We start from the raw sequence: 22,787 nt of genomic DNA on the forward strand, positions 1-22,787 counted from the left end.
CAGATGTCAGGTAGGATGTGTGATCCTTTGCAGGTCACAGCTGCAAGCATCCTGCCTAGGTCTGAATCGAATCACTTCGACAAGAGATATCCGTGCTGAACTTAGCAGAAAGGGATCCCATTTTCGGCTTGCATTGAATCATTCAAGTGTTCACAATGCAAAGATCAAACTGCCGTCTAGTACTCCCTAAATAAGGCTTATCTGCACCAAACATGCCCACCACTTTTATTGCTGTCAAGCAGATATAGAAGGCATTATGGGAATGCTTCTAATGCCACTGACCTCCTCACACTGGGCACTGCAGCAGGATGCCACTGCTTGGCACATCTGGAAGTGCCAAAGCTCACCCACTTGTCCCTCTCTTCAGATGCAGTCTCCTGAAGGCTTATTGCAGTGACATTAAGCTGTTCTGCACAGCGAACAGCCCCTAAGTTAAATGCATTTGCTATTTTGAATTAGCTTCTGTCAGAATTACAGAGCTGCTTTATTTAATTCATTACTGGTGTATTCACTCCATGATGGCTAAACATGGTTTATTTATTATGTCTTATTAAGTCCACAAAATGCCTTGCAGGATTTCTGTGCCTGTTCATCTCACATTTTCTAAACCACAAAAGCAGTGCTAGTCACTATAAATGAAGATGAATGCAGAGTCCTCAGTGTATTAAAGCAAATCTAAAAAAAAAAATAATCCCAGATTATGGTATTCAAGAAGTGTCCAATTTCTTGCATATAACACCCCTTTTCAGTGAAAGACAAAAAGCCCAGGGGTTGCTATACAGCTCTTATTGTTTCTGTTATTTATCAAACCTGTATTTAAAACAGAAAAGTGTGAACTCTTAGCTTCTGTAGGGAACAGGACTCTTTCAAAAAGCTGCCTGATACTAGGGATGTAGACTTGGGAATTTTAGCTGTTGAATTTTCTTCCTCTGAATAAGGCTCAAGCACTGAAACTTCCTGTCAGCTCCAGCTGCTTGCAACTCTGAATGGGAGAGCTTTTCTTTTCAAGCCAGAAATCTTTTTATTGCACCAGAAGATCTTGGTTTAGGCTTTTGTGTAACTTGTGTCCTCCCTCCTCCCTGTGGTGCAGTTCCATGCAGACCTCAGCCTGGAAAGACAGGGGATGCTCTTGGAGGCACAGCCAGTTTCTCTGCAGGTTGCTCTGTGCATCTCCTTCATGCATTCTGAAGCAGAAATGGCTCAAAAGTAGGAGCAGCTTCAGAGCAATACTGTTTCTGAAGCAGAACCTTTCCCCTGGGAGGCCCATGCTTGGCACCAGCAATGGAGCTCAGGGAAGGACAGACAGAGATAACAACAAAAAAGCTGAAAATTGCACCCTTAGAGCATGATGGGAACTTTTACATTAGGAAAATGTTTAACGTAACGGCCTTGTATTCGCAGTATTTCTCTTATGCCCTCTTATGAGGTCTTTACATACCTCATAAATGTGAAATATAATGACCTGCAGGGACCTGTAAGGACAATTTCATTCGGCTTTGGAAGTTCAGAACTCCAGTAATGAAAGCATTTTCTTTGCATCTTCATGGGAGCAGACAGGGACGAGCATTTTAATATGTATTCCTACTTAGACTGTGGTAACACAGCCTGGGGAGAAAGACTCCATTACTGTTATGATTTGGCTCATCGTTCAGTTCTGTCCAGTAATGAAGATGAATCGTGTCTTTACAAGCCATTTCTTCAAAATTAGTTTATGTTAAGGTGTAAGAGTGAGCAGCCTTGACCCTTGACACTTTTACAGACTTTATAATTAAATGATATGATGAATTATCTGATTTATCTTTGCCAGACAGGAAAATGTCCCTGCAGGCAAGTACTGGGAAGATACGAAGTGCAGAGGTTCATGCTTAACAACCGACTTGGCCTTCCCGAGCACAGGCAATGCAGTCTGTGCTTTTGTCCAGAAGATCATGCTGCTCCTAATCTGGTTTTAATCTGGTTTTAATGTTCCCAGGTGGAATGAAATCCCGAAGTGTTTAGGAATTTCAGATCCAGGCTCAGCTACTCTCCTAACAGACAGTTAGCTGCCCTGGTGAGGAGGGAGTTTGCGTTTAAAAATGCACGTCATAATCCCAGGTAGATTTACAAAGTCAGGGACAGGAACTGAGTCAGATTACGTATGTTGACAACATGTGTTTTGTGACTAGCATCTAGTGACAGTGCTGGGAAATTTTAACTGAGAAATAGAACTTATTCTTATCCTACCTGTCAAACTTCAATGAAACCTATGTAATTTTTCTAAAGTAAGTGCTTTCATTCTTTGGTATTTAGATTTACTGGACTACTGACCAAAGAAAGACCTTAACTTTTATCTGGTTTCTTTGGCTCTCATCAACAATTAGTCTACATTCATCTCAATCCAGATTTCAGCAATCTGGCATTTCTTTTTGACACAAAAAAAGTGTCAAAACTTAAAATGCTAGATCATCTCATGAAAATGAAAAATTAAAAAAAAAATTAGGACTCAAGTAGTGCCAAAGTGAGAAAACAAAAGGTCTTCTATAGGAGCAAAGGTTCACTTTGCACAATTCAAATTGATGTGCTTGAAAAGGTACATTTCTCCTGTACTTTCTCTGTTTGACTTAGAGGAGCCAGCACAAACGTTAAGTTATAATACATGAAGAACACTGAAGTCTGTTAGAAGCAGCTCAAAATGCTTGTAAGTTGCTAATAACTGCAGCAAACCAGCATGTGGCTGCTTAAGTGTTTGAACCTTTGACAGAATATATCACTTTTGCAAAGAATGATGTAGTACAGAATAGTGTGCCTTTGGCAAGAGGGGCATTTCACACCACTCAGGTTTATCCACCTAATGCTGCTCTCCCAGGTCGGCCTTCGAATGAATGACAAATGAATGGGAACTCTGGCAAATAAGCACATCCAGTGTAGGAGCCCAAGGATGAAGCCCTGCATGCTCCCACAGCCTCTGTGCAGAGACGCTGATGGGTGCTTACCCACCCTGGGGCTGCTCAATGCAGGCTCCCCATGGCGCTGGGGCTGCAGCGATGCCATGTGTGTCACACAGGGCACGTGCATGGATATAGATACACATACATACACATGGTGGCATTCACCAACCAAGCCATCAGCAGCAATTTCTGAGAGCCTGTGTCTCTGGAAGACGTGCAACCATTTCTCCTTTGGTAGCAAGGAGTCCTGCTTCTGACCTTCTGCATGCCACAGCCCTCCGCCTCTATGGCTGTGATGTCCTCCAAATAAAATCCTGACTGAGGTGATTGTTATAAATGTGGCTCAAATAAATTGACGAGAGCCACACCAATGAATCAAATCGGTTTATTGAGCAAGCAAAGCAAGCAAAACAGCGCTGGGCGGCCGGGGAGTCTCCGCTCCGCCAACGGCACGCACCCCGCTTCCCCAAAGCCACTGGTTTTATACTCTTCTTCATCCGATATACGTGTCACCTCCTGGAGTCCTCTGCCTCTGTGTGACCTGTAGATAAGGGGTCTCATTCTGCCTCCCGGTGGGTGTGGGGAGGAAGGCTCCTTATCGCCTTCCCCATACATCGTTTACTTTAACGGATACCCGCGGGCTATAAGCAACATGTCAAAGCACCGTAATTTTCCAGTTACTATTAATCAAGCAAGTAACTCTAAGCAAGTAACTCCTAAGCAAGCAAGATTTGATTAACAAACAGGAATTTACTCATTACAGTGATTAGTGTCCTTATACAGTAGAAACTATGAAGAAGAGGATGAAATGGCCCACTAGCCAGTTCATGCCTGGCTCAGCCCCTGGGCAGGGTGCAGGTATGGGACATCTGTGGGCTGGGAGAAAAGAGGGGTCTGGGGATGCTAAGAAAGGGCTTAGAAGTCTGGGACAAAACACTTATGGCAAAAGACATTCTGTGTTGCCAAACGAATGCTGGGATACCAAGTCTGTCAAAACTGAGAAGAAGTTGACGTTTGTCTCCAATCCTGTATGCAAACCTGTCTGTTCTCTTCTCATCCCCCCTGCCTGCTCAGCACCTGGTGCTGCCAGATGCCCCCCGCTGTGAGCATGGGGGCCCACTGCAGGAAGACAGCACAGAAAGCTCTTCACATCTGCATTTCTGAGCTTGGAGCCTGCTCTTCAAATGACTGCAAAGGAAGGGAAGGAGAAGACAAGGGATTGCATCCAGATTGCTGCTCTTTGCCGTGGCTCTCCCTGCTGCCCTGGCTCAGTGCACAGGGACTCTCCAGACACACAGCAGCACCCTGAAAATTCTGTTCTCATTTTCAGGTTTCATTTCACTTTTCTACTCTGTCCTCCATGCTACAGGAGAGCAAGAAGGGGACAGTGTCAGGCACAAAGCTGGGAGAAATCCTCAGGTGCCCTGTACTTACTCTGCAACAGAGAGAAAGATGCTGCAAATTAGTAAAGATGCTTCACCACATGTAGCTGTTTTGCTGGGTACACAGAAAGGAGGAGAAGGAGGAGAGATGAGGACAACGAGGACACATCCTCATTCTCTCTATTTTGCTGCTCTGCTACACCCGCACATGTCAGTCTCTCCCATCGTCTATGTGTGTGGTTGTGATACACCTCAGGATAAACGAGGAAGAAATACGCTATTGGCTATTTCCTACATGGTGTGTCATCTGGCAGGCGGTATATATCACAGGGAAAGCAGGGACCACTCAGTCTCTAAGCAAAGCTGCTTCAGTGTATATAGCTCAGAGACACTTTGAGGATGGAAAGAAAAGGGAAAAGCAGCCCTTGCTTTTCTGATTCTGACAAGCTCTAAAAATACCCGACAGATGAAGGACTATGTGGAAAACAAATCCAGTGGATTTCCAAGAAGTTGTTGTGGGACAGAAGCAGAACAGTGTCCAGAAAGGAAATATTAACTGGGATTTCTTCCCGGGTGCAGAGAAGAAAGTGTTGGGAATCTCTGATATTTCAGCATCTGAGTCAGCTTCTGTACATAGGACATATGGGACTGAAAAACGACAGCAGCTGGAGAGTTTCTGAAACAAAGTCCCCATGCAGTCAGCATAGGAACAAGGACCCGTTTACCCACTCTTCTATGTAGTTTGCAACCACAGGGCAGATTTTTAAAATGCAAGGGGGTGTGTGCCCCCCTGCAACCACTGACTGTAGCACCTGAGCTGCCAGTAAGAAGGGCAGGAGGAACAAGCAGCCTGCCCAGGGACACACGCAGTGCTGGAGCTTTGGCTTCCCAAGCCATGAGCAGGCACACGTGGTTCCCACTGCAGTATATCTCCAAGCCCCTCTGGAGAGCAGAGAATCACAGCACAACCAACTTCTTCTCTGCACTGTATGGCTTTCCTAACAAATCTTTTTTCCACAGTGACTTGGACCTGGAGGACCTAGGGGACTTTGGCAGCGGGACCCAATACGAGGGTGAGTCTCAGAGCCGGACAGTGAAGGCGCTGCTGATTCTAGCCTACTCTGTGATCATCTGCATCTCACTCTTTGGCAACATCCTGGTGTGCCACGTGGTGATCAAGAACAAAAGGATGCACTCAGCCACCAGCCTCTTCATCGTCAACCTGGCCGTTGCCGACGTGATGATCACCATTCTGAACACCCCCTTCACGCTGGTGAGCATTTAGCTTGTCTCTGCTTTGGTGGTTCTGTGTGTGCCTGTCAGCTGTGTGCACGTATATTGAATGGGCCGGGAACAGGCTAATAGGCGGAGTTTCTTTTCGTCCCTCTCCCTTTTTCCTCTCGGACAAGCTGCTGTCGTGTCCCCTGCTCCCCACCACCCCTTGCAGCAGGCAGAGCTCAGCGAGCAGAGTTGGGACACTTGTGCACCCTCCTCATGTCACTTCTCTTCAGCTCTCCTCCCTCTTCCCAGGACAGTGCCAAGGCACAGATGTCAAAGTGCTGTCTGTCTTTTAATGGGGAAGGAAGCAGGGACAATTTTGACACTAGAAAGTCCAACTACCTGCCAATTTCCTATGGAAATGCTGCAGAAGAGGTCAGTCTTTGTGAAGATGATTGTAGGGGAAACTGCTAGGTCTGCTGAGCTGTGTCAGCTTGACATGCCTCTCACTGGGGCACTACGAGCTGCTTTTTGCAGCTGATTGTCCTTTGCTTAGTTCAGTTGCTAAGTAATATAAGACATAAAAAACTATTAAAATAATGAGGTGGGAAGAGTTAAACGGATTCATTACTTGCCCCACTGTTACAAGCTATAAACGATGAGTAAGTAGGACTCTGTGTATAGCTGAATTTGACACAGCCCTCTGATTCAAAAGCATCTCATGTACTGCTGCTTCAGTCCTTACACAAAGCTGTGCCCACAGAGTTCTGCCTTCCAAAAGCAGCTCCTGATTGCCAGTTTGAATTCACCTGTTCTTAAACTGATCCTGTTTCTTTGACGGGGTTTTTCCTCCTTGCTCTGGCAGGATTTGCATCCCATAATCTGTTCAGGGGAATGTAGTGCCCTCTCGTGTGTTTGCATGACAGTCACACTTTAGGCACAAGTAATTAAATAACTGTAATCTCTTGGGAAGGAGCTTTACAACAACTTCAAAGAAACAGCATTTTGCTACGCATTCAGTGACAGAGTCATTGCTACTGGAGTTGTCTCTATAGGGAAATTAATTGGATTAATTGAAAACAGACTAGCTACTTGACTAAATTTCTGTGTGGACAGATATTTTGTAGTAAATGTGCTTTATTTCAAAGTGGCTTCATTTCCTTCCAGAATGAGTTACATTAATTTAGAATAAACACTGTCAGGAATAATAAAGAGGTGAGAGAACAACTGTTATTTGGAATAATGTGTCCTGCAGAAAATCCACAATAAGTAGCACCCTCTGGGAACTCATAGGAAATGCCACCCTGCCCTTGCCATTGCCCCGCTCCCCTCCCAAGAGTGGCTGGATTTCATGCCTGGCTGGAGATGGCTTCCGTACCTGCAGCAGTCCGATCAATGAGGGCAGCCCAGCCTGTGATGTGTGAGCTGCTTTTTCAACTGGAGGGGATAATTTCGTTCTCTCTGTGTAACTTAATTGACATCTCTGAAATTGCTGTTGATGCATCTCACACAATGTGCTTAGAGGAGAGCTGGGCTTAGCCATCACTGTGCAAGCAAGACCCTGACACCCAGCTCCATGCCCTGTTTCTGAGCGTTGCTGGTAGCTACAGGCTCCAGGAAGTGTATGGACACGGGGCAGGCAGGCAGGGATGCTCCACAGACAGGCATTCTCTCACTCGGAGGAGGTACCTCGCTATTTCAGTACCCTCAGTGATTTTTTCTTTCATGAATTTCTCTAAGTTTTGAACGCATGCAACTTTCAGCACCCACAAATTCAGATGTGCAACTATTTTTAAGAAAGCAAGCTACCGCTCCTCCCTGTGGAGCCACATCAAGGAGCTGAGATAAATTTATGTTAGATATTAGGAAGAAATTCTTCCCTGCGAGGGAAGAGACACTAGCACAGGGTGCCCAGGGAAGCTGTGGCTGCCCTACCCTTCCAGTGTTCAAGGCCAGGCTGGACAGGGCTTGGAGCAAGCTGCTCTACTGGAAGGTGTCCCTGCCCGTGGCAGGGGTTGGAACTGGATGAGCTTTAAGGTCCCTTCCAGCACAAACTAGTCCAAGATTTTCCAGACGGATGATGTTATATGTACCCATGTACACAGGCCCATGCAAACACACATACACAGAGCACTGCTCAAGCAGATTTTTTTGTGACAAATCTCACCTCTGTTTCAAAGCATCTTGCATAGTTACTGTTTTCCCAGAAAACCTAATGCATCTACAAAGCATAAGGAAACCATGAAAGCATTTGTTCCTTACCGTACTCCTGGGAAGCCTATTTGGTGCTCATCAGATAATGCACACTTTCTGATCCAATTTTGTCTGTTCTTCAGGTGCGGTTTGTAAGCAGTACCTGGGTTTTTGGAAAGCTGATGTGTCACGTAAGCCGGTTTGTTCAGTACTGCTCTGTTCATGTGTCTGTGCTGACCCTTGCAGCCATCGCTCTGGATCGGCATCAGGTATGTGATACACATGATCCCTAAGTTTGCTAGAAAATAAGGCACTAAATAGTTTACCCCCCTTGAAATTGCAGTACCTGGAAACCTGGTTTGTCTTGGGACTCAAGGAACGGAGGGGAGAACTCTGCTTTTCATTGTGGTAGACAAAAACCTCATGCTTTGTTTTACAGTGAGGATGACCAAACACTGGAACAGGCTGTCCGGAGAAGTTATGGACTCTGTCCTTGGAGATACTCAAAACCTGTGAGCCCTGGACAGCCTGCTCTAGCTGAACCTGCAGTGCACAGGGCATTGGACTAGGTGATCTCCAGGGGTCCCTGCCCAGCTTAGCCACTCTACCAATGACAGCCCTGAAAGCACAGCAGGAATATATACTGAAGTTCAAGCACCAGCAAGCCAAGGCAGAATCTCAGCATGAGTTTATGAAGAATCTTACAGTTCTTAGGCTTGCCTCACTATTTTGGGATGCCTAAGACTGGAAGCAGTGATAACTATGTTAGCATATTCAGTTCAAGGTGAAAAATTCTTCTCTTCACCCTGCCCTGTTACTTTCCGGCACATACCAACAAGGAAAACCTTACAGACTGCACTGCAAACCAAAGGGTTTCTTTGAAGTAGAGCGGTTTGTTATGTTTGCTTAAGCTGATAAATGCTGTGCACTGAGAGAGCAGATCCTGCAAGGCACGCTCTCAGCCAACGAGTGTGGTGGTGGAGTCACTAAAATGTTTGTTATCGAAAAGCAACTTCACATGAGAAATGACATGGCTAGATGAAGTTCAAAATGATAACAAATTCCAATCTGATTGTCTGGGATGGGCTCCATCTGGTGTCAGAAAATTACAGTGACTGACAGAGTATAGATCATCCACTTCTGTCTTTTTTACTGAAAAGGTTTGGTAGTCTGCCCTTCCTTTGTGCAGTATTGTAGCTCTTGAAAGCAAAGTGTTTTGATGATTCATTTTAATCAGTAGATTCTGGGTTCATTGCAAGGCATGGCTAGGTATCAAGAAGTGCTTGTTTAAGGGCAAACACAACACCTACCTTTAAATTCAGTGGAGTAGGTTGCTCAGAACTTGAATTAGCTAGTATGGCCCAAGGAGGTAAAAACAGAAGTAAGGATATGTCACTGAGCAAATAGAAATCAGCGCTAGTCCTGAGAGGTACCAGAGCAGACAGGTGCTCCAGGGGAGCTGTAGAAGCTTGGTGAAATAGATACTTACAATGGGACTAGAAATGACATGCCAAATACCAAAGACTTCCTCAGCTAAGAGATAATTTGGATGACATGAAAGGTCTATTTTTAATTATTGTTTCTTTGCCTAATCTAATCATCCATAGTGCATGTAGCTCAACAGACATCTAACCATCATGATCTCTGAAGTCAAGCCAATGGGTGACACTGAGAGTGTTTCTCTGCTCAGGACTCGGGTCCAGCAGTAGCACTTGACACTTGCACAAACCCTTACATTTTCCAGATGTCGTACTCTCTGATGTCTGTAAAATGAGTTTTAACACTGGAGGGATGTAGAGCTGCTGCAGTACTTCAAACTGCATCATGATGCTCAAAAAGTGACCCAGATGTTGTCAGATAAAGTAGCCCTCCTTAGCAGCAAACGTGCATAGGGTACACCATGCTGTAGCCAGTACTGCACAGGGTAAACTGTGAATGTAAAAGCGACCAGCCTTCAGGGTTGTCAGTCCTATGCTGGCCAAGGATTACATTCAACCTTGGTTCTCCAGCATCTTGTCACTCTGTCCTGTGTGTCCACCAAATGCCAATGCTGCAAGCCCCATGGTTACCATCTGTACTGGAGACCTTGTTTCCTAATTAGGAGACTTTCTGCATTCCCTGGACTACAAATCAGAGCAGCCTCTTGGCTTTCAACTTTGCCACACTTCGGGTCCACGTTGAGCATTTCTTGCTGTCCTGGAAAGCACTCAGGCTGTTTGCTTCTTAGTGATCAGCAAGAAATTCTTGCTCCTGGACATGAACAAAGCAAAGATGCATTCTTTTTTTTCCTAGAGCTTGCTGCTTGTTTTTATCTATTGAAGACGCTATAAATCCTCATGTATAAATTCTCTGCAGGTTATTATGCACCCTCTGAAGCCGCGCATGTCCATGGTGAAAGGAGGAATTTGCATCATTATCATCTGGGTTATGGCAAGCTGCTTCTCACTGCCTCATGCCATTTATCAGACTTTGACAAGATTTTATATTGGGTAAGACATTTACATGGTGCTTTTTTTAATATGACATAAGCAGCTTAATCAAAGCTCCACAGATTGTAAGGGACACATCTCTACCTGTATTATTAGAGAAGAAGGTACAGTGACACAGAGAAGCCTCCCTTCTGTTTCGCTAGGTGGTGTGTTTCTCACAGAAGGACAATGCAAATCAATGGAATTGCATTCAGGTTAGTTTGTTGTCAGCTCAGAGCTTCAGAAGAGAGGTCTCTTTTGTCATTACAGGGCACAGATGTCAATATGGATTATTTTTTTATTTTCTTGAGGATGTGTTTAAAATATCTTCACTGGGGCAGAATGTCAAACTTAAAGCAATTTTTTTTCATTGAAAGTGGCATTTTGTTACTGAATGACTTCTGTGCCTTTACTGAAACTTGTAAGAACATCTGAGACGTTTGTCCTCGAGCTGTGTGCAGCTGGTAGTGGAACTGACAGTTCTTTCTCTCTTTGATCACCAGAAACAGAACAATACGAATGGTCTGCCTTCCCAGCTTCCCTCCTCCTGCTGATCTTTTCTGGAAGTATTTGGATTTGACTACTTTTGTGCTCTTGTATGTCCTGCCCTTGCTTGTCATCTCCATCACATATACCATGGTGGCCAAGAAGCTCTGGCTGAGAAACGCCATCGGGGATCTCACCATGCAGCAATACTATGCCCATCAACGGAAAAAGAAGATGACACTGAAGATGCTGATGGTGGTGGTGGTTGTGTTTGCAGTGTGCTGGTTCCCCCTGAACTGCTATGTGGTGTTGATCTCCTGTAGGGCCATCCACAGTAGCAATGCTCTGTACTTTGCTTTTCACTGGTTTGCCATGAGCAGCACCTGCTACAATCCCTTCATTTACTGCTGGTTGAATGAGAACTTCAGATCTGAGTTGAAGTCCCTGCTGTGTGTGTGCCAGCGAAGTAGCGCAGCCCAGAGTCATGCTCTGCAGTCCATCTCCCCCTCTTTCAGGCATGCCTGGGTTGAGAACTGCCATTATAAAAGAGGCAGTGCCTGCCAGAAGGCAGGAGTATCCTCCCAGAGGAACTCTGCAAAGACAGATATATCTAGTGTTCAGCCATCTGCGGCAGAAAACTAAAGCCTTCATCTGATGGCCAGGCAGCATTGTGTTATAATTGCAGAGACATAAGAAAGAATTAGTTGGAAAGGACTGCTGGAGACCATCGAGTCCAACCTTCTGCCCAAACCAAGCTAGCCTCAGCGTTCAACTGGATTGTTCAGGACCTTGTGCAGTCAGGTCTTCAGAAATCTCCAGGGAGGGACTGCCCGCATGTGAGCTCCAGAATGAGGGATGCGGAGTGAGTTTTTAATTGGAACAGTCAGCAAAATAAAGAGAATTCTCTAACAACACACAAAATCTTTCATAGACTAAACAAATAAGGGGAACACACACCAACTGATGAACATTGATTTAAACTTAGACAGCTGTTGACGCATATAGAAACACTATCAATTCCTTCGCTGTATTTCTTTGTAATTTCTTCAAGATGAATAATGTTTATTGCCCTCTACCTTTCCCAGGTGGAAAACTGACGTTCATTTTCTAACTGTACATCCTCTGCTAATCCTTACAGAAGCAGCACTTTCTTCTGTAAGAATCTGCAGTCTGGCAATGTTGAGCTGCCTTCAAAGAATATTATTTCCTTGAGATGCTTACATTTTTGTAACAGTCTCGCAAACTTTGCCATCTTTATATATATATTATATATATTGCCGTCATTATATATAACCTTCATCTGGATGCTCTTGCTTCAATATAGCTCTGTTAAAATTTCCATAGGGTTGTAATACAACAAGATTTGATTCACCAGCGTTTTTTGGGGGCTGATAACAGCCAAATAAAACACCTTTTTAGGGGCCCTCTCTCTCTCCTGTGGGTTTTGTGTAACTTTTAGCCTGGAGAAGAGAAGGCTTGGGGAGGGGACTTTATCGCTTTCTGCAACTACCTGAAAGGAGGATGGAGGGAGGAGGTGGTTGGTCCCTTTTCCCAAGTAACAAGTCATAGGACAAGAGGAAACGGCCAGGAAAAGGTTTAGACTGGATATTAGGAACAATTTCTTCACCAAAAGCATGATCAGGCATTGGAACAGGCTTCCCAGGGGAATGGTGGAATCACTGTCCCTGGAAGTGTTTAAAAAGCGTGTACATGAGGCCCCTAGTGACATGGTTTAGTGGTGGACTTGGTGATCTTAAAGGTCTTTTCCAACCTGGTTGTTTCTATGATTCTACAGCTTTAAACTTCTGAAAGGGAGATACTCCCTCTCCCAAGACTATTAACAAGGAAGCGTAGACTGCTGCTCCTAACAGTGTCAAAGCCATGACCAAAACTTACATTTGCATGTGTTTTGACATCTTTCAGCATGAAAAGCCCCTTGTAAAAGCAGAGCCATGATTACACAGATGAAGAGTCAGCTGTGGATGTGTGCTGACTACAAATACCATTTCATTCCCATGCATTTTGTTGTTGCTCCATGCGGTTAAATGGTTGGTCTCAGCAGCACTTCTCCGGGATGCTTCAGTCCAGACAGGAGCATGGACACTAACTTGAATTTAATTCTTATTCTCCAATAAACATTTCCATGAGTGGAACACAGCCGATTTTTTGTGCATTTCTCCCAGGTGCTCCTGCTGGGATGCTCAGTCATCTCCTGGGGCCCTTTCCCCTTGAGGGGACTCTGCCCTCCTCCTTACCTGCTACCAAGCAGACAGAGTAGGAAAAGTGCACCACTGGGATTGCCACATCTCTGCAGAACTTCTTTGAAACTGCTCAATGAAGTCCTGTTTGTTTGAAAGGAACTGATCGATAACAACTATACCAACAGAATATTTTTATTGTCATCTCTGAAGAGCCATTTCCTCTATGTCTCCGTATTTTGTCTATAATTGTGATAAGAAGAAATCTGAAGATTCACTTCTAAGGCTCCCTACCTCCCGCACACATTTCTATAAACATGTCTGGATGGTAACCTAAATTTAGACTCAGTTTAGTGTATTGCTATTACTGAATAATCCAGTGCTCATTGTGCAGGTGATAAGCTTGCTGGTGCAGTAATTATTAGCTAATTGTGTAATTATTAAGCTGGTAAAACTAATAGAAATTTTACTTCTACTGTGGACTTTGTCCATTTCTTTGAAGCTTTGATCACTGACTTGAATTCAAGAATTGCTTCTTGTTGATGATTTTCTTTCTGCCATTGTTTGTACAGATCTGGTAAGGTGAGGAAGAGTGGACCCCATATTTTACACAGCAGAATGAGAAGTCATTATACTTTTTTTTCCCTAGGACAGCAAAATTTTCAGCTTCAGCAAGTGGAAAATCCTTATCTGTGGCATTAGCACCAGCCCTTAAACTGTCCCTAATTAATTTTCATTTTTAATTCTCCTGACCAGAAGTGAACAAGAGTAAATGGGATCTGTATTGACATTCCCCTCATAGAAACCATGTGTACAGCTGTCCTGCTGAGCACTTACATTTCTGAAGGCTGCTCACTGGCAAGGTGCTGCTCCTGGCTGTGCCAACACAGAGACAGATGTGAGAGTCCCAGTGGCGGGTCCAGGGAAGACTGGGCTGAGGGACGTCTGTGGGCCTGGGGGTAGCACACAACACGTGCTGTTGTGTCTCATCTCTCATCCACTGTAAATCTAAAGGTCTGGAAGACTGGAACTGGTTTTTCAGCTGGAATGTGTCACTCTGAGGCCCTGACATCTTGCAATTCATTATAGGATTAAGATTACCAACATGGATCAATCATTATATTCCGCAATCACACTTCATTGCTTCTGCTATCCCACTTCTGTTCATTTGCTAAATCAGAGCTGTTCATTCCTCCTGTGGTTTGCTCTGCTTTATTCCAGCCAATTCAGTGAGGTATGGAACCAACTTTTTAAGTGAGAAGACCCAAGCATCCCAGTCCCTGCCAACCCCAACATCACAACCGGCCTGCTGGAGTATGGGGCCACTTCCATGGGCTTTGCCTTGGTGGCTCAAAGCTCACTTAGTGCTTGTTTCCCAAAGGAAGCTTTGTGTTAAATAAGCATGAAAATACAGCAGATCTCATCTACAGAGGAGCTACCATGAAACCCAGATCTGAAATACAAATAATTCATGACTGCTGCTGCATCAGAGCCACTGAGGGCACAGCAGCCAGCATCATTACACTGGACAATGAGTTTCAGAATGTTCCCAGGACATTTTCTGGAGCACTTCTACTAAAGGACGATAGTAATGAAGTTTTCTTGTAGCCTGTTGAGACACTGCTTTCTTCTGCGTCCGCTGTCCCCGCTTCAGACAAGTGTTTGAGCGTCCTTTTAACTCTTCAGCTGAGCCCAGCTGTTTGGGTTTAGGGCGGAGGGAAGTCACTGGGGTGCCGGCGGGCACCGAGGCACATCCAGGGGCAGGGCGAGCGTGTTTTAGGGGGACGCCTGATCCCGCACCGCACCGCACCGACATCGCCCCAACGGCCCCGCCGTAGCCGTGTGCCCCGAGGGGGCGCCAGGGGGCGCTGCGTCCCGACGTGCGCTGGGGACGCGGCGGTCCCTGCGCCCGCCCGCCCCGGGCCGGTTCCCAGGCAGCTGCGGCGGTGGGGAGGAGACCGAAGGTGGCGGGCACGCTGTTTGTCTCAAAACCCCTCCGAACTGCGGGTTTCCCGCAGTGTTCCAGCAGGACGAGCTCTCAGAGAATCTGCAACGTCATAGCGAAACGTTAACCCGAGCCTTGGGAAATACAGCACGAACTTGGGCATCGGTTTGGAGAGCTCTAATCATGGGCAATACGAGGTAATCGGTAGGAGATTACTCGTGTGTGTGCACACATGTCTCTGGAGGTTCAACTGCAAATCCAGGAAAGCCAGGCCCTGATGAACCAGCCAACCACGCTTTCCCAGAGGTGTACCTCAGTTTAAATCATAGAATAATAGAATAGTTAGGGTTGGAAAGGAGCTTAAGCGCATCCACCTCCAACCCCCCTGCCACGGGCAGGGACATTTCTCACTACACCAGGTTGCTCAAGGCCCTCTCCAGCCAGTCCTTGACCACTTCCAGGGATGGAGCATCCACAACTTCCTTGGGCAGCCTGTGTCAGTGCCTCACCACACTGGGAAGAATTTCTTCCTTATATCTAACATAATCTCCCCTGTTTAAGTTTGAACCCCTTACCCCTTGTCTTATTGCTACATTCCCTGATGAAGAGTCTCTCTCCAGCATCCTTGTAGCCCCCTTTAAACACTGGAAGGCTGCTATGAGGTCTCCACACAGCTTCTCATCTCCAGGCTGAACAGCCCCAACTTTCTCAGCCTGTCTTCATACAGGAGGTGCTCCAGTCCCTGAGCATCCTTGTGGCCTCCTCTGGACTTGTTCCAGCAGCTCCGTGTCCTTCTGATGTTGGGGACACCAGAAAAAAAATAAATAATTATGCATTGCTGATGCCAGTGCTGCAGTTCTGGAGCTTTGCCTACCATCGAGGCAGAGATCTCCTGGGCCTCAGACACAATAAACATCTGAGAAGTTCTGTATCTAAGTTAAAAGAACACAATAAAATACGAAAGATAAGGTTTTAGCCTGACCTTGAGTTTCTAATGCATCCCAGCTGGGTAATAACACCGAGTCCCAAGTTCCCAGAAGAGCACAGATGGACAAAGGAAGCAGAGCAGTGATGTTCAGAACACCTCATGGGCAGATCTTCACCAGCCAGCCCAGATGAAGACACATTGGCAGAGCTTTTGTACTCACAACCATAGAAAACAGTCAATAGAAAACTTTAACTTCCTGGACCCATGCTGAATACTAACTTAGCAAAAGCGTTTCTTATTATTATGCTGCTTTTTACAAGGAACCTGTGGGCAGAGGCAATGTGACTCACTACAAACACCGGGATAAAAGTGCACTCTGCTAAAGAACAAATAAAAACTCTGCGAGTAGACTCCACCGAGTGTCACCATCATGTTTTTGCTGAGCCTCAGGACATTGCAGGGTCCTCTCCAATAAGATTTTTGTTATTCAAACTACTATGAATAGGTTTTGATGGCTAAATTGAAATGGTCAGTCAGTGCAGACAGTAGCCAAATACTGCTGATACATCACACTTGAGACTTTGGACTGTCCCAAAAAAGACAAGGTGGGTAGCACACTTCCAGTGAAATTGAAGCAAATGGCAGTGGTATCAGTTTTCCTCCTCGGACATAATGTTTCTCCTTTACAGCTTATGGTTTGTTAGTAATAACAATGCACCTAGATATACACAAAATCCCACAATTGGAAGACACTTGCCCTGGGGAAGTTAAAACAGACAAATCCCACAAAGATTTTTCCCTGTAATGAAGAGACTCTTCCAGAGTCTCATCACCACCCCAGAGGAGGTTTTGAACAACGTGCCATCTTTTTTCTCCATTTCTTCTCAAGAGTGGGCATCCTGGTTTTCCTTCACTCTTTTCCTGAGTCCTCTACATTAGTCTCAAAATCACAAGACTTGTTATTTTAAAATGGCAAGAGGGATGTATACAAGGTTTTGTTTCCATCAGCTGACAAAAGCCTCACGTGTCTAGGCTGAAACTGCTCTTCCCAAAAGCTGGAAAACTCCCATCCCAGGGTGAGCAGTGAGGTGCAACCAGTGCAGCCACCTAATCTTGCAGCTGGAGAAAACCTTGACAAGGTCCTGAATCCTCCTGAGCTTTGAGATCCTGTAAGGGAGCACCTCAAAACCAGCATCAAGGCCTTGCACAGCCCTGGGCAAAGCTCTGTTTGAGAAAAAAACCAAACCCAGACCAAGGTGCTTTTTAAAAGAGTAATAACTCCAAAGGAGATGTAACAGAAATAACAGGGGTCACAGATCCTTTCTGCCTGTTGTGTCATGGCAGGTACTGGGTTGCACCCCAGCAATCTTCTGCCAGGCTGCATCTAACCACACCATCTCTTGGGAAAACTCTTTCTTCCCTATGCTTCTATGCCTGGGCCACGCCAGCTCCCTGTACTTACTGCCTGTCTCCCTGCCCTTGCAGAAGCCATAGGTGCCCCTGCTGCAGGCTTGCCACCGTATGGAATGATGGTGGTGGTGCTTGTTTTCACAGCGCTTTGCAGAGGGAAGACACCAGAAATGCAGCTTCTGTTAGTGATGGAGCAAAATTCAACAGTGGTGCTGCGAGGCCAGGGTTGACTGCTGCCCTTTGACGTCTCTAATTCGAGCAAAAGCTGATGATGCTCCTGAGGAGATCAGACCATGCTGAGGTCTGTGGGACCTGTAACAGTGAGCTGACTGTCACACCCTGGCTCTCTCCCTTGCCACAGCCAGTCAGGAGCATGGTGTTCATGTCTGTCCCCTCTCTAGAGCTGGCTGGTGCTAGCAGGCAGTGAAGGACCCCCAGGTCATCTCCTCTCCCTCCCAGGGTTGGCAAAGCTGTCGCCATCCACAGCCATGTGCCTTCTGAAAGCCTGCTGCAGCAGGGACTGGGCATCACGGCTGCTTGGAGAGCCAGGGCTGCCCTGCCTATCACCAGCCTTGCTGCAGGACTGCTGCCTGGGTACAACTAGCTTGCTGCTCACTCACTTGTATCTTGGAAGAAAGCATGAGCACAGGATAGGGGAAAGAGATGAAGGCAAAATCTGCTGTAAGTCTCTGCCCAGGTCACAGCAGGGAGAGGGAAACAGGCCAGGAGCAGGATATGCTCTCCCCATGCCTCAACTCCATATTACCCTGTAAGGGAAGCAGTGCTGGCTCCCACTCTAAAGCTTTACTCACTTCCCTGCCTTGCTTTTTTCCCTTGTCACATCAATCCAAATCTCGTTTTCTCATCTTTAGCATGATGCTTTAGCATCTGAAAGCTGAAGACATAATATTCAGTCAGCTCTCTAAAATTAATGTCTTGGTAGAGCTTTTCTGAATGAGTAGGGTAGCTCAAACCCACACTTCACTAACACTCACCTTCAGTATTGTAATTACTTCACATTTGCAAAGGTTCTGTGAATTTTAAGTGATGAATATTGCTATTACTTGTAATTTCTCCTCATTCTTCTACCTCTACACATCTCTACACAGCTCCTGCTGTGTTTAGCAACAAGGGTCAGGGTCAGCTGCTCACTCCTGGAGAGTTAGTGCCTGAACACAAAAGCCCTGCATGGCAAAAAGGCATGGCCCAGTGTGTGCAAAGAGGTGGCAGAATCAGACCGTAAATAGATTACTATAAATTATTACTTGTTTCTACAGCTTTCAGGAACGGAACAAAACATTTCCTTGGCGTGTATCTGAATCAATATAGCCTTTTCTGTAGCCTGTTGTGCCACAGCTAAACATGGGTCACAGCAAGGTTTTCTAGTGATGCACTTGATGCTGTGCAGCAGGTTGGGGTGATGGGACCAGCCCCCCTGTGTCCAGCCAGCATCCTGTGGGCTGCTGCTGCCCCCACCATCCACAGGCCACATCACCTCTGCCCCTGGGTTGCCCAAAACTGAGACCCCCTGGGGACAACCTGCCAGCAAGTATATACTTAATACCTGTGTATGAATATCCATAATATCAACCATATGATTACCTGCATCATATTACCCTATTTTATATGCCTCTAGGGTACCTTTTGAGTTTCTGGGTGTGGGATCAAGTTTTTCTGTTAATCTTTTGGGAGAGTGTTTCCTTCTTGTTACATGAGCACAAGTGGGAAAAAGGTTTTGTCATGTCATTTAGCATGAAAAGCCTCAAAGCTTTCAACTAAAGTGTGTTGCAAAAGCAAACCACAACAATTCCCATTACGTATTTCTTCCTTCTCTTTTTTTTTTTTAATTTTTTTTTATTTTAGATAGAAATAACAGTGAGAAGCATTATTGAAGATGCTTTGAATCTGACGTCATCCCAAGTTGGAGTGATACTCCTGACAGTTGTTTTATCACGCATTGCCAGCTCCTGCTTTCAAGAGTAATACAATACAGTGTTTGTACTTACTCAGGAAGGTCATCAAAAGTTAAAAGTTGATAAATCCAGGAAAATATCAGCTGAACAAAATTATTCACAACCACTTACCCAGGCTGTGCTCATTGTGTTTGGAGAGATGCTTCATGGTTCAGAGGCTAAAGCCAGGGCTTTATAGGAGGGAACAACTCTGCCCAAGTACCAGCATTGTTCCTCTTATCCTCTCTCTAATGCACTCCAGAGTTAAAGTGGTCACCCCCAAAGATTTTTGTTCTGTCTCAGATGATGCTTATGAGAGTGCCCTGCATGTTGCCTAAACATGCAGAAACCCTTCCTGCGGTTTAGCAGGCTTAACCGTGCGTCTAGCCTGGGGAAAGCACGGTATCATCACTGTCAGGACAGACAGCAATGAATTAGATGGCTAACTAGGACTCATTGCTTTAAAAAATCAGGATTCTTTTTCTTTTCTTTTTTTCTTTTTCCCCCTAATTATAAGAATGCATTCAGGTTACAAAATGCTGGCCACTGATGGGGGTGTCACAGTTGGCTGTGGATTCTGTTGAATGACATGAGAAAAGGAATCAAACTTTGTTGAAATCAATGACCCTGCCAAGTGTGACGGTGGTAATCTCCTTCAGGTGTCAGCTGTGCACGTTCCCTGGGCAAGCTGTAGCTCATCACCTTATCACCCAGAGATTATTTCTAGGAGCCTGCTCCCACAGCTCTTTTGGCTCTGGTTCTTCAGCATCCTACTCTTCTCCTAGCAGATGGTTAGATTATCACATCCATCTCCTGGAGAAGGGTGAGCTTGTAGCCACAAAATGGCTTATTTTTGGTTTGTTGTTTTTTTTTTATTATGCCTCTTTCTTGATTTCCTGAGTTGATCTCCTGCCCTGCAGGATAAATAATGGTAAACTTGCCTTAAGGAATTAAGAAATGTTAAGCCAGATTCTGCCATGTCTTCTTGTTATGACATGCACCAAAATGTATTTTTGGGAAATATCCTTGATTTAGAGAAAGCCAGGCACTGTGAAGTGTAAGTCCACGTAGAATTGGCTAACAGAAGTTCAAGGACTGTTTGCCTTTCCCCGTATCTCCAAGAACAGGTTTCATATGTGTTCCCAGGGGCTTCTTCTTGGCATTGGGGTGTGTTTTGGTTTCTTGCTCTGTCTGCTAGGAGCTGGCCTCCACCCTGGGGCTGGCTGTTATGGCTGGAAGTTGACATCATATTGATTTAGTTGTAGTTCCTCTTTTGAACGGAAAAAGACCCTCAAATCTTGCTCCAGAGTGTCTGTTCTCTCCTGGAAGATAGTTTTTCAGTCTGTATTTTAGCCTTTGAGTTTTGGATCCTGGCCGTGAGCTCAGTCACCATTCTGATTAAATAGTTTTGCCTTTATTTGCTGAATCTGACTGAGCTTTCCGGCAGCAGTTACCCATCAAGGCACCTGGCAATGGGCAGTTTGTGATATTTTCAGTCTAGGAAACTCTTAGGATATTCTTATGTCCCTGGTAATTAGGAGGGGGTGTGTGTGTAAATGATGGTTCAATTCTGTTGTGGTCTGATATTTTTAGATGAACTAAATCATCTTATTCTTTCATACCATAACAAATATCTGTCTATTAAACCACTTGATGCTTTTGTGTCTGCCTGAAGAGACAGACTCCCCGGGTGGCAATTTGGCCTTTCCACTCAGGTTCTGTTGAGCAGGAGATACCTGTGTCCCTGTAAAGCCCATCATGTTTGCGTTGGCCTCTTCACAGGCATGGTGCACTTGAGTCCTCAAACCAGTGTGCTTGCAGGGGGGCTGTCATGGATGTTGTGCAGCCAAATAAACTGAGAGCTTTACCCTGGGGTACATGTGCTGGGGGCTCTGGGCAGGTCTGGGAATGAGGGAATGTAATCATGACCTTGGGGCAGCCAACAGCTTCGCTGTATCTCAGGTGGCAGAAGGAACGTGTCCTGATCTCTTGCCCCTCACTGATGCGGATGCTGTCATCCTCCTGCTTGTCCTTCTACCAGGGTTATCATGTTTCACCCTGCACTGCCAGAGACTTTAAAATCCACTCTTTAAAATGCAGAAAACTCTATTTTTGTTCCCTCTGTGAAAGATGTTTGTTTGGGTTTTTGAAAAAGAAATAAAAGTTGAACTACAAGCTGTCATTGTTCCTCTGCTACTGTATTGTAACAGGAGCAGAGAACCCGGGCAGTGTTGTTCTTGAAAAGGCCAAACATCTGCCAGAGCAGGCAAGCCCCAGCATTTCATGAGCTCCTTTAAACCAGGGCTGAATACCTCCTGGTGCTCTTCATAAAGCATGCAGCAGCATCAGTCTTTGGTTCCATGGTGTCAGGCAGTGTGGTTTTCTCTTCTTTGCCCGAAACTAGTAAAATTAGACCACAAATAAATTTCATCTGAGATCTTCAGAGATTGTATCACATCTTGGCAGTTGTTGCAGTTACCACCCTTCCATGATGCCTTGCGAGTTAGAATAAATATTCACTGAGCTGGCACTTCTGGGACTGTTTTCTGCTTTGTCATACCCAGAGGTTCTTCACTGGTAGTGCTAAGTTTACTTCAGAGATAATCACAGAATCTCTGTTCCTAGAAACTGAGGCATGAAATCCAAACTATGTGCCAGGAACTTGTTCCTCTGCAGCTTCGTCTGCTGTCACGATGTGTTTAACTGATACTCCTCGTCAGTAAATCACAGCTTGTGGAGAGCAGTAGAGCTGCAGACTCGTGTTCAAACTTGTGAGCTCACTTAAGTGGAGGAGTTAAAGGTGGTGAGACAGCAATGGTCAATGGAAATAAGCATAGCTCACGAAAGCCTAGTGGGTGTGTGGCAATTGGTAAGATGCTATCAGATGAGGCAGCCAGAGCTTACCCTACCCAGGCTCTGAACCAGGCTCACAATTTGGCACAGGGCCTTTCCCAGTTTTTTTTCCCAAGCTAGGCAAACCTTTGAAGACAGGCATAGGTTTTATGTTTGCCAATCTTTTTCAGTCTGGAAGTCTTGCAAGTACTTGTGTGCTTCTTCCCATCCTTCCAATCACTTCCTGTAACAGCACCTCCTTCCCCATGTGTCTGGTGGGACCACACCTTTTCTGTTTCCTTCTCTTTCTTCTCCGGTGAGCTGAACTGGTTATTCCAGGAATAAAGCCATCAGGGGGAGGAGGGTGCACTGTTCCTTTGCGGTGATTGATGGGCAGTGTACTTAGAGCTAATAAATGAGACTTTAAAACAACATTAATCAAAGGGAGGAGCCTGTTGGTTGCTAGTTTATGATGGACTTGCTACCAGACCTAACTAGAATTGTTTAAACCATCATACTCCTGAAGCATTACATTTCAGATCAGAGCTTAAAGGGCTGGGAGCATAACTGGCTGACACACTTACACACGTGTCAGCATCCATCGTAAGGGAATATCGCAGGAGCAACCTCAAAAGCTCTAGCCTTGAAGGTGCCTCTCTGCTTGCTCCTAATACCCCTAGTTTCCTTTATCTTCCTGTAAAAGCCACGTGCTTTGGAAAGGGGGAAGTATGCTTAAGAAGCTGATAATTTGGATAGGACACAGAAAAGAGATTTTTCCCACCAGTGTCTTCTGAGGGCTTGGTCAGGCAGGCTCTCACAGGACATGCCAGATACACACAGTCCTGAAA

The 22,787-nt window shown here is 45.4% G+C and overlaps 1 protein-coding gene and 1 long non-coding RNA gene across 2 annotated transcripts; both read left to right on the forward strand.

The window, feature by feature from the left end:
- The first annotated feature begins 4,220 nt into the window (after positions 1 to 4,220).
- Positions 4,221 to 11,931, forward strand: LOC133265252 (G-protein coupled receptor 83-like). Its single transcript, XM_061445562.1, has 4 exons — positions 4,221 to 5,582; positions 7,864 to 7,989; positions 10,076 to 10,209; positions 10,692 to 11,931. The coding sequence occupies exons 1-4, from the start codon at positions 5,205 to 5,207 to the stop codon at positions 11,314 to 11,316; spliced, it is 1,263 nt and encodes a 420-aa protein (XP_061301546.1). The 5' UTR covers positions 4,221 to 5,204; the 3' UTR covers positions 11,317 to 11,931.
- Positions 11,932 to 19,882: 7,951 nt separating this feature from the next.
- LOC133265281 (uncharacterized) lies at positions 19,883 to 20,525 on the forward strand. Its single transcript, XR_009741915.1, has 2 exons — positions 19,883 to 19,930; positions 20,235 to 20,525. It is a non-coding gene; the product is annotated as an uncharacterized LOC133265281 (long non-coding RNA).
- The last annotated feature ends 2,262 nt before the right edge of the window (positions 20,526 to 22,787 follow it).

The sequence above is a fragment of the Pezoporus flaviventris genome, unplaced genomic scaffold, assembly GCF_033815535.1.
Source record: "Pezoporus flaviventris isolate CSIRO_AGI_PZ_B2104156 unplaced genomic scaffold, CSIRO_AGI_Pfla_v1 ptg000005l, whole genome shotgun sequence".
In the NCBI taxonomy this organism is placed as follows: domain Eukaryota; kingdom Metazoa; phylum Chordata; class Aves; order Psittaciformes; family Psittacidae; genus Pezoporus; species Pezoporus flaviventris.